At 33.3% G+C, this 12,400-nt stretch overlaps 2 protein-coding genes across 3 annotated transcripts in view; one reads left to right on the top strand and one right to left on the bottom strand.

The window, feature by feature from the left end:
• Window positions 1-4,021, top strand: part of LOC110019898 (protein transport protein SEC23-like) — a 38,944-nt gene extending 34,923 nt beyond the window's left edge. For both annotated transcript variants that reach the window (XM_020717764.1, XM_020717765.1), the window contains 3 exons: window positions 97-360; window positions 1,654-1,758; window positions 3,564-4,021. In XM_020717764.1, the coding sequence (XP_020573423.1) occupies window positions 97-360; window positions 1,654-1,758; window positions 3,564-3,707 (513 nt within the window). In that variant the 3' untranslated portion in view covers window positions 3,708-4,021. The remainder of the gene's footprint in view (window positions 1-96; window positions 361-1,653; window positions 1,759-3,563) is intronic.
• A 2,689-nt stretch (window positions 4,022-6,710) lies between these two features.
• On the bottom strand, window positions 6,711-8,076 carry LOC110019899 (probable carboxylesterase 2). Its single transcript, XM_020717766.1, has one exon. The coding sequence runs from the start codon at window positions 8,025-8,027 to the stop codon at window positions 6,978-6,980; it is 1,050 nt and encodes a 349-aa protein (XP_020573425.1). The 5' UTR covers window positions 8,028-8,076; the 3' UTR covers window positions 6,711-6,977.
• Between the last annotated feature and the right edge of the window lie 4,324 nt (window positions 8,077-12,400).

The raw sequence follows: 12,400 nt of genomic DNA on the forward strand, positions 1-12,400 counted from the left end.
TTTATTTGAATGTAGTTACTTTTTTAAGGATATTCCACAATTCAATTTGCACTTTTGTCAATGTTATTCTTCTAAACCGCCTAAATAATCTTGCAGGTTTTCAATAACAGTCCAGATGAAACTGCTTATTATAGAATGATCCTGAATAGAGAGAGTGTATCCAACTCTGTTGTGATGATTCAGCCCTCTTTGATATCCTACTCCTTTCATTCTGCTCCTGAACCAGTTCTATTGGATGTAACGGCCATTGCTGCTGATAGGATTCTACTTTTGGATGCATATTTCACTGTTGTAGTTTTCCATGGAACGAGCATTGCACAATGGCGAATTGCTGGCTACCACAATCAAGCAGGACATGAGGTGATATTTATTGCCATACCATTTAATTTAAACTTAGGAGCATTTACATACGTACCATCCAATTCTGATGTATTTAGATATGTAATATCTATTCTTTGCTTTTTACATTTAGACCACCCAATTATTTTATATCACATCTATACTATACCACTATTCTAACTTGTAAATAGTGAAATACACCTTGTCATGTATAGATAACGCGGCATATATGTAAAAATTGAAATTTAGGTGTTAAATATGTAAATATATAGGAATTGAGTGGTATGTATGTAATATAGGAATAGGAATTGAGTGGTATGTATGTAAATCTTCCCTAAATTTAATTTTAGAACCAGGTGCAGGAATTTCTTGGACATAGTTAGCTTCAGCAACTTTAGTATTTTCTTGCCTCTTGTTTGCACAGCAATGCATATTAACTGAACTGCTAATGATATATATTTACATAGAAATTGACATGCCTAAAAAATGCCTATATTTTCTGCATGCATTATGGCTTGATTTAGGCCCGACTATTAATATAAAGGAAAATTTACATGCATACGGCACCATTTGTATGTATTTACATAACTAGAACTTAAAGTTTGATATTTACACTTATAACACCTTGTTGCATAATCCTATGCATCAAAAGGTGTATTTGTCTTTTAAAAAGATAGTGATGTTGGAATTTTTGATGGAGTGTTAATAAATTGAGTGGTATGCATGTAAATATGAATCTTTAGGTGTTAGATATGTAAGTGCATATGAATTGTGTGGTATGTATGTAAATGACCCTAAAAGAGTATCTTGATATTGCTCTTATTGTTAAGCATTAATACTGCCATTAGGTTTTTAGGGCTCACACATAAATCAATCACCTGGAAGATTATTACTTCTTCTCAGCTAGCAGTGATTCTTTTCACCATTGCTCATGCCGTATGGATAAGCTCTAGGGTCTCTTCGATTACAGAATTTTGCTGAACCTATATAGCTTATTTTCGAGTTTGTAGAGATGCAATCCGAGATATTGAATTGACTAGAATCATCTTAGGGAAGTTATAGTTCAGAATTTTGTTAGTCAAATTATGAAACATTTACTAGTTCTATAATTTATATCATTGCCACATTGATTGTGCTTAATTTTTTTCATTTTACTCGATCAAGATATTCTTTTCTACTGTTGGTAAATAACTAGTGCATTTTTTTCATTTTTTATTTTTTAGGCATGATTTGCTGGTAAATTTCTTTTTTTTTTAATAAAAAAAAGCATCTTTCATATATTCTTATTGCAAGGTTCATGGTATATCTTTGTAGACATTTGCTCAATTGTTGGAAGCACCTCGTGATGATGCTGATGGGATAATTAAAGAACGGTTTCCTGTTCCCCGTTTAGTCATTTGCGATCAATATGGCTCACAGGTTGTTTTATTTCCGATATGTTTTGTTTTGCATTCTTCTTTTTCTTTTGGATACTTACCTTTAGTCTCTAATGGACGCAAGCTGCTAATATTATCATTTAGGACTTTTTTGAGATTATTTTTTTATTTTAAAAATATATTTATTTAATTCATTTTTTGCATGTTTTTTATTATTTTTAAACAAATTTGTTTGTTTTTAAAAACAGTCGATATACTAAAAAATTTTTAGGAGTTCGAGCATGTTTAGAAGTAACTAAATATTCTATAACATACCAATATATTTTATTGACCAAGTAAAAACATAAATAAAATAATATAAAAAATAAAAAATAATAAACAAAAATTATAAGTGATCCCCCAACGGCCACTTAACCTTTAAAATTGATCATTTAATTGCCTAACGAAAGTTGCTACAGTTGGCATTGAAGTCTTTTTCTTTTAAATACTATTATTATAGTAGGAATTGTTACTTCCCATTACTTTGTCTTTTTTGTACAAATGGCCGGGTCAAGCAATGCATAACTATTTAAGGTTAAGCACATCTGTATCTATTTGTCAGGTATGTCATAAGACTCAAAATTGCTTTTTGACCTTGGAATACTTTCAGTCAAACACTTCACCTCATCACACAGGATATGGCACATGTTCGATTTAAATTTTCAAAAATAATATTTTGATTCCCTTAGACATTCTTCTCCTATTTTCAAATTTCAATACGTTAATAATAAGTTTTGAATGGTTCCAAATGAGATACGAGAGCTTACATAAACATTAACTATTGTATAGAAACTTTATGAATTTTTATTTTATAGATTTTTTTTTGCCATGTGTATAATGCCAATTGATGCGGGAGCGGTCCCGGCGATCACCTTGCAAGCGGGATTGGGAAAGAATCCAGTCTCGTGAAGGTTCAGTAGCGGCATTTATGGGCCCCATTTTTTACTTTATTTGGAATAGAATTAGGGTTATTTTGCTGGGGAACATTTAAATATCAGTTAATTTTTTTTGGGGGGACTTTTGCTTTGATTTTTGCAATTTAGATATTGTTTCTCTTGTTTCAACTCTTAAAGATTGCTTTATCCTTTGCCTCATGCAAGTGGCTGGCTTGTAACTTGTTCGGGACTAGATGGATCTTCCTTGTTTGTGCTTACCGATATCACTATTTGGCTGCATTTTCTACTGCCTTTGTCCTTGGACAGCAGCCGCCATTATTCTTTTGACTTCCGAATCACACAAACTTCACATATTCTCTTCATCTTTTTAATTTTTACAACATCTCACCACTAGATCCGATTTTCAAACATCTTCTAGGAACCATAGAACAGTGCATCAATGTTTAATTTTGAGCATGTAACTATATATATGTTTGCATGTCCGGAGCATGATTAATGGTTCTACACCTAATTACACAAAGTTATTGGCTTACAAATACAGTTATCTCCCCGCTCCTCAAAATAAAAAAAAAGCCAATTATTGAAATAAATCCCAAGATAGTCATTCAACTATTTGTGTATGGCCAATTTAATTACAGAATATCACATTTTTCAACATAATTTTTGATTAGCACAACATTAATTGCGATCTACAATACAACTAAGTAAATATGATTGTTAATTTCTGCAATTATTCCATCATTCATCCAGCATGTAAAAAATAATGATAATATGACGATGATATGTTGACGAACTTTTAAAAATCTAGTTTTGTCCATGAACTTCGTCATTCAAAGTCACCCAATATTTGCTGAATATAATCAGAGACCTTCGCAGCTTATAGAATGATTTCTGGTCTTTTGGGCTTGAGCAGGCTCGATTCCTACTGGCTAAACTCAACCCTTCAGTCACGTATAATTCCGATACTCAACTCGCATCTGGTGGAGATGTCATATTCACGGACGACGTTAGTTTTGAGGTCTTCCTCAACCATCTTCAAAGGCTTGCTGTTCAGTAAATGTTTCTTTTTGTATAGGTTGAGGTTGAGCCAATAAGCGATGGCCTCCGTCCCCAGGAATTATTTACATTATTAAATCTCTTTTACACTGAGGAATTCTTGAGAAAAAATTGTCATTTTGATTTCGTTGTGAGTACTAGGAGAACTTGCATATTGCATTTGCTTTTCACGCTTCCTGCCTGGATTCTGTAGTTATTTTGCTTATGTAAAGGTTGCAGGTCAACATTATAAAATGTATTTAATTAAATGCGTATGTAAATCTATGCAAACTCTATTTTTTTAGTGGTATTAGTGGTGTAATTTGATGAATGGCATTTTGATAATCATGTGGGAAATGTTTCTCTTCATGTGTCTTCTCTATACCATGCAAACAACTCGGCTCCATATATTTAACTACTTTCTTAGGAAGGGCAAATTATTTTAATTGTTTATTTTTTAGAAGTACTGCGCAAAATTACTAAATTTTCTATATTATAAATAAAAAAAAAATTAAGGGCTTGTTTGGGATTAAATTTATTTTTTATTTTTTATTTTTTTTTTATTTTTTATTTTTATTATAAAAATATGTTTAGTGTATTTTTTTGATTTATTTTATAATTTTTTTAGTAATGATTTTATTTTTAAAAATACTTAAAATTTTTGAAGTTTTATTTTTTTTAAGAAAGACTAATTATATTATTAACTATATTTTTTCAATATTTATGAGAAATTCCAATAGGAATCACTCAGTGGCACTATACGGCAAAGCGGGTCAAAGCCTTGCTAATTCTCTTTGAATTAGTATCTACTCGATCGATTTTATACACATATGCATATATTATGTTTTTGTCCCATCTACATGTCAATCTCTCTCTCTCTCCTTTTTTTCTTTTTTTTTCTTCTCTACGGATTCAATGGCTCATCAACTCTCTTCTTTTATCTTTTTTCAAACTCTTCTACAAGTGCTTTTAGCAGTCCATAAACGAGCAGAATTATTTTATTTTTCTTTCTAAGGTTTACATGCACATCACTTAGTCCTTATGTATTTATATATGTACCATCTAAATTTCAATTTTTAAAAACATGCTACTTTATTTATGCAAAAATGTATGTCATTTTTCATGTTAAAATAATAATATTTTTACGTGATATAGAAGATTTGAGTGGTACTAATATCAAAATGAAAGTTAGGTGTTAAAATGCATGCAAAAGCCCCATCATTTTGTATTGGCGTGTGCTTCATTATGTTAAGATCTAAAAATTATATCAATACTCATGCGCTCCTTGAAAACTTTTTTAGTCAATACGAATGGATCCAATTAATCTCCACTAACAATCCATAAAATTTGTCTGAAAACAAAGGTTGAAAAAGTTGAATAAAAGCAAAATGAAGTGGGCCTTTAGGAATCTTGGAAGAGCTTAAAATAATGGGAAGAACAAGAGAAATAGTAACTAGAAAAGACAAAATTCTTGCGTGCCTATTTCCTGTATAACTGTTATACCAAGGTTCGGTAGGTAATATTCTCTCCTAAAAGAAATGTATGGATACAAAAATGTGAACCTGGCCTAAAATGAGGAGAGGGGAGAAAGGAGATGGTAAATTAACCTATAATTATCGTTAATATAACTATTATTCTTAATAAAGTTAGAAAAAAATCAACAGAATTTGGGTTAATTTCTTTTCGTTGTGCACTACTCATTTCTGCAGAGGACACAAAATAAACAGATGTTGAGCTCAAAGGCTACAACTGCAATTTGATAAATCCAGTAAATTCAAATTTGGCAAATTCCGGGAGGACGAGATCTTGAAAGCTATTAACCATCATAACTATTAAATCTTCTAATTTTTAAAATTATTTAGGTATTTCTTTCAGAAAATAAATTTATAAGAGCAGAAATTTTAAAAAAAAAATGTTAAATTGCTTAAATTGTGAGACTTAATAAATTCGGGAGATAAAGGACTTTAATCCCCAAAAAAGTCTGTTTGGCAATGTTTTTTGCTTAATTCCAGCCTAAAATAACAGCCCCTTCACAGAACATACAGCAGCTAACAGAAACGAAGAAAAATCGAACAGCAACAATAAACGCTTCTGAATGTACTTCTCTTCACATAAGAGAATTATTGCGCGTAGAGACCTCTGTCTAGACGATTATTCGAATATGCCACCGTCTTATACGTAACTGTGTGATTGCATCTGGATTTTCATCCAAACGTGTGATGATCTGCATGCCATAATTTTTCGACAAAAAAAATTATTGTGTGTGGAGGTCGTATGTCCGGAAGACGTTCAGATGAGCCGCTCTATCATATATGTTCCTGTGACCGCTTGTCCCGACATACAATCATCCACAAATAATAATTTTCAAGAGATACGATTATTTACTGTTGTGAGAAATACCGGTTGTTATGGTATATATACAGAGATAAAATAAGATAATGATCTTTGACGAAGCGAAAAATGGAACAATAAAATTCATACCAAAAAACAGTAACACAGTTGAACACAGATTTACGTGGTTCGGCAAATTGCCTACGCTCACGGAATTGCAGAAGATTTTATTACTTGAGGAATTTACAGGAGGAATCTCTCACTTCGTTGCTCTCTTTTCTTCTCTCTATGTTCTTCTCTCTTTACTCCGAGATACACTGAAGAAACTCTATACCGAGATACACTGAAGAAGATAAACTTATAAGAGAAATAAACTTAAGTTCTCTTCTGCCACATGCCATCAAGAAGAAGCCAACGAAGAACAATCTTCTTCTTCTTTCTTCTTCTTTCTTCCTTCTACGGTTTTACCAAGTACCCACACACTGCTTGTACTTTCCTTTCTCTATTCCAAGGAAATATTCCTCTATCCTAAGGAAACCGAAGAAGAACACAAAATGTTGTGTCATCCACCAAAGGAGAGCCGATGCCTTTTATCGTGAACAGGAGGGAGCGGTTGGCGCCTACGGTTCGCGACTGAAGAGGCGGGAGGTGAACCAAAGCTTCGATTAGCGAAAAGGCAGTAGCAGTTCCCGGGTTTAGCTTAACATTTACAAGTTATTATTTTCCTTAAAAAAATTATAATCAGCAATTTTTTATTAATTTCCCACTAACCATGAGCTCCTCCTCCATCATAGTATTCAACATTAGGTCAAGACTAATCACAGTGTATGATGAGCCAATTTTACACGTGGTACTTCTTTATTGGAATAATTCGGAATCCTAACCTAATATTTTCTCCGACATTAGCATGGGGAGTTCTGACCTAATATTTCCTCAACCGCCTCATTTCCCAAAAAAATCGCTATGAAGAAGAAGAAGAGAAGATGTAATCAGAATCAGGGTCTTCGGGCAACGGATCCTTCCTAAAAAACCTGACCAACACATCCATCAATTGCCGAACACTCTCATCCCCCTCCGTCTTCTTCTCCAAATGAAACACATGCCCCTCCCCTTTCGTCTCCACAATCTCTACCTCCCCTCTCCACCCACTCCCTCTCAACATCTCCCAATACACCCTCCCCCTCTCCCTCATTGGATCCCTCTCCGCCACACACACAACCACCCGCCTGCATCCCATCATCGCCACAGCCTCTTTACCCTCCTTCGCCGGATTTATCCACCTATCATCCAGCCCCTTCTCCCCTCCGCTCACCGCCCTCCACAACCCGTCCATCCAACCCCTCCAGCTTTTCTCCCTCCCCTCATTCCCCACCGGCTCCGATCCCCAAAAGTAGGGATGAACCAAAGCCATCCCCTCAAACCCTAACCCCTTCTCCCCCGCCCACACCGCCATCCGATGCGCGATGTTCGCGCCGGCGCTGTCCCCCGCGAGGAACACCCGGCGGAGATCCCCGAATCGGGCCAGCCACGGATCGGAGCGAGAGAAGACCCATTGGATGGCGGACCAACAGTCATCGTAGGCCGCAGGGAGGGGGTGTTCGGGTGCGAGGCGGTAGTCGACGGAGATAACGAGGAGGCGGGCGAGGGACGTGAGGGACGTGAGGTGGGGGTGGTAGGTATTGGAGAAAGCGGACTCGATGCAGAAGGCGCCGCCGTGGAAGTAGAGGAGAATCGGGAGAGTGGAGGTTGATGGTGGATTCGGGGGAAGGTATAGGCAGGCGGAAACAGGGGTGGAAGGGTCGATGACGGCGAGTTTGGAAGAGATGCCGGTGGTGGGATCGAGGGGGGAAGGGAGGGCAGCGGTGGCGCCGGAGAAGCGCTCCACGCGGCCGGACTTGTATTGGCGGAAGAGGGGTGGGAGGTCGTGGAGGAGCTCACTGTCTGTTTCCATTTGGGAATTGGGAATTGGGAATTTGAGTACAATTTGCTTGTTCATCCCTGTACACATCATATAATGATGTACGACGTGATTATAACCTAATAATCTAGTGCTAGTTTATATTTAGAGCTAAAAAAATGTGTTCGTGTTCGGCACGAGCCGTTCACAACAAAGAGTCATTTTGACAACCCTAATTATGTTGTCATTAGATGTTAAGAATTAGGACAAGATTTAGAACATCATTTGAATCTAATTTAATAATTTTATTCTATTTTCTTCATTAATTCTTTGAATTGATTATAAATCTTTATAGTCAACTAAATTTTTAAAAAAGGCTACTCATCAAAGATATATATATAATTGATTAGTAGTATTTCGAGCCAAAACGAGCACAATAAGAACGAATAAATATTTGTTCGTGTTGTTTGTGTTCAGCTCGTTAACTTAGGGAACGAGCCGAACACAAGCTTCTTAACTAGCCAAACATGAGCTGTTCACGAACAACGAGCAGTTTTGGCAGCCCTACCTAATATAAATTATCTAAATAATACCCATTTTCTTAGATTACTGTCCGGTAGCTTACAAGCATATCAGAGAATTCATATATAATTTTATATCTAATATTTCAAGTTTTATGTAAATATGCATAACATTCCTTCTATTCTCACAATAAAAATAACGCTATTCTTTATTTACTTTTAATCAAAAACAAATTTTTCAAGCATATAACACCAAAATATTATAAAAAATTTAAAAAATTTACATATCTAACATCTAAAATTTGATATTTTCTTTATGACACTCATACATGAAGTGTGTAGTTCATTTTTAAAAAATTGTTATATAATTTTTTTAATGTGGTATAAAAGATTTGAGTGTTATGAATGTAAATAAAAATTTTAAGGGTTTGAGATAAATAAATAATTATTATGTTATAGGTATGCGATCGACCCGTGGGCCGCGTTTCAGGATAAGTTGTTTATCCTTAAACGCATAAGCTGCCCCGATCAGACCTTAAAGCTTCACATCAATTATTAGAAAGTGTAAACGCAAAAGCTGCCCCAAACAGACCTTAAAGCTTCACATCAATTATTAGAAAGTGCTAAGCTTAAAAAAATTATCAAAGGAAAAGTAATAAAAGAACTTCTTATGATAATTTTTCCTTACGAATTAATCTTAATAATAGTGTCATATTAATTACATATATAATGCATTAATCTTAGAATAAATTTAGGAGCCTTACGACTCAATTTAAGTTTTGATCAAAATATCATAATAAAATATTTTTCTAGATTTATTATATTACATAATAATTTATTGATGCATTTGGGTTGGTGAGCAACTCTTGTTATTAACTTTAATAAAAAAAATTGTTTAAATAAACAATCCTATAAAATTTATGAAATATATTGCTATTTTTTAATAAATGTTTTTCTTTTCTCTTTAACAGACTATAAAAAATTTTCATAAAAGTTATAATAAATATTTTTAATTTTACAATCTTTATCAAATTATTAATTATGATCTTATTAAATTCAACATGGCTTTCTTCCTTGTTCACAATTATTTAAAGGCTATTTGATTGCATGTATTTAAATAGATTACATGTATATTTAGATGTCCAACACCTGAACTTTGATATTTATATATAACACTAAAATCATCAGTATGACGTAATTAGAATGAAGTACGACTTTACAAGCATAGGTAAAGTGGTATAAATGTAAAAAATAAAAATTTAGGAGTAAGCTATATCAATACATTAAGCTTTTATGATAATGTATGTAATTATTGAAAAATAAAATACATTTATAATACTCAAATTCATTTGGTTTGTGAAAACTATCTTTTTCATTTTTGAAAATTTACATACATACGCCACAATTCCTATGTATTTTCATATATCTGTGCATGAATATGTGTATTTTGTAATAGTAAGTTTTTCATTTTTGAAAATTTAACATACGCCACAATTCCTATGTATTTTCATTTATCTGTGCATGAATATGTGTATTTTGTAATAGTAATATTTTTGCATTAACATTAAAGAATTGAGTGCTATGTATGTAAATAGTAAAATTTTAGATGCTACACATGTAAACGATGAGAACGGTGGGGTGTGTATGTAAATGCCCTTTTTTTAATTTTTGGTAGCAATAAAAGTTGAGTTTTTTGGATAAAATATTTAAGGCTACCGGTGGCAACTAATGAGGTTAACAAGGATGGTGGTGATCAATATTGTAGGGAAGAGGTTCATGACGGGAAAAAATATTACATATTAGTCGTGCATAGAGAGGATGATTATGTACACATCAATAATTGACCATCAACACATACAGATGATCACATGTAATATTTGTTCCCATGACGATGCCAACGTACAACGCTTTCAAATTTTAGCATATTTGGCATGATATGTTCTGTGGATGTCGAGATTGCCTTGATGGGGGCAAACGTAAGGGTGGACAGGTTCATATTAGTGGGTGGGATCACGTAGGCAGGTAGGATCGGATTATGAAGTAGGGTAGCAAAACAAAATGTGAAGACCACGCAATTGTTTATGCTTGTTTTATTTGATAAGAAAACTTAAATACATGAAAATAAAAGCTTTTGAGGTATACTAAATTCCTCAAAATTTTATCTTGTGTTTCAATTATTTGTGGAATAAGGTGATGTGGGTCCACTCGAGGAGAATACATAACCCAAATGACTTCTTCTTTGTTGGTGGTTGCCTTTGGTGCTTCAAACTATTAAGTGCTCCACAATGTGGGAAATAGAAGATGAATCCAACTAAACTTACCATGATGTTAGGCCTTGACTTTGTCATACTTACTATAGCCTACTTTGATTTGTTTGAATTTGCTTAAGAGTATTAATAACCCTCTTAAAACATTTTTTAGATTATTCAATTAAAAAGCAAAAAGTGTGTTGCACTTTTATCTGAAAAGTATTATTATTATTATTATTATTATTATTGATTTCATCTATTCAAATGGCATGAGTTTTGCTGAGTTATGGTCGGCACTTCTCATTAGTATGCTGTCATTTTTCCTTATAAGCTCCATTAATTTTACTTTTTCCTTTGATGAATTTCTTTTTGGGGCATTTACCTATGTACCACAAAATTTTTATCTAACACCTAAATTTTATATTTACACTTGTAACAACTTGGTGTTATTAACCTACACATGTAGATAATGTATTTTACTTTTAAAAGATAATGATGATGATGCTATTTTTGATGTGATATACATGTTAAGGAGTTAGGCGATATACATATAAATATGAATTTTGCACATTCTTTTCTTTATCACATGTATACAAAAATATCAGTAAACAAAAAAAAATTTAATTAGCTTTTATATGGCTTAATCGAGCTCGCCTGTCGAGCCCACATTCCAAGGTGATTGAATCAAGCTCATCTTCCAAAGTGGTTGAATCAAGCCCACCCGTTGAAGTGTCTGATCTAGCTCGTTCCCATCTTTCATAAGAAGACAATTCAAACATATTTCTACGAAGATAGCAATTAGAAAAAGTCATCATGACCAACCAACACATCTAGATGTTCATCTCCCATTTAAGGGCGTCGAGATTTAGTCCTATTGCCCAAACATCAAGATGGTCGTCGTGATGACAATATCTAATATTAACCAACAATGTCACATAGTTATGACACCGATGAGAGAGAATTCAAAAATATAATCCTTGATATCTAATTTTGACAATTTTATATTATTTTCTATGTAATTAAAAAGGTAAAAAAGATGAAAGAGGGGGCTCTCTCTCTCTCCTGCTATTTCCTTTCCTTCCTTTTGAGGTATACTAATTCCTCAAAATCAAAATTAAATTGATATGGATAAAATTTAAATATATCTAATAATATCAATATTTATATTTATTTCAAAGTAACCGTAATAATTTAATATTCATTTTCGATATATAAATTTTCTTAAGGCAGGTTTTATATGTTGTTTTGAGACTTAAAGCTGTACTGTCTTCGTTTTAATATTTTAATAATGTGCATCACTCTCATTATAGTCTCTTCATGGACGTTATAATCAAGGTGGTGGTGCATCGCTGCCTACATTTTCCACGTGTAAAGGAGACAAAAGTTGTCAATAAAAACGATTTAAAATTTTCCAACATAAAAACAGGCTTAGGATAACCAACAGAGGTCGCAGCCTACGTGGACGGCTGAGATTTTCTCACTCATTATGCTTTTGCTGATACAATGTCTGTCGAAGAATTATTTTATGTTAGTTTATTTGACTCTTCCATTACCTAGGAGTTGTTTGTTTGATTTATCCCTCTCTTTAATATGTCTAATTTAAATAACATTATATATATATGTATATATACGGGACATATATCCCTTAAATTAGTTAATTAAAATTTTTTAAAAATAATTTTTAAACATCTATGATATATTTTATAAATAATTTTTT

This window comes from Phalaenopsis equestris, unplaced genomic scaffold (assembly GCF_001263595.1).
Source record: "Phalaenopsis equestris unplaced genomic scaffold, ASM126359v1 Scaffold000085, whole genome shotgun sequence".
Classification (NCBI taxonomy): domain Eukaryota; kingdom Viridiplantae; phylum Streptophyta; class Magnoliopsida; order Asparagales; family Orchidaceae; genus Phalaenopsis; species Phalaenopsis equestris.

What these genes read in the sequence shown, in the direction of transcription:
- LOC110019899 (XM_020717766.1), bottom strand. Translation starts at nt 8,027, where the DNA reads ATGATGTGTACAGGGATGAACAAGCAAATTGTACTCAAATTCCCAATT.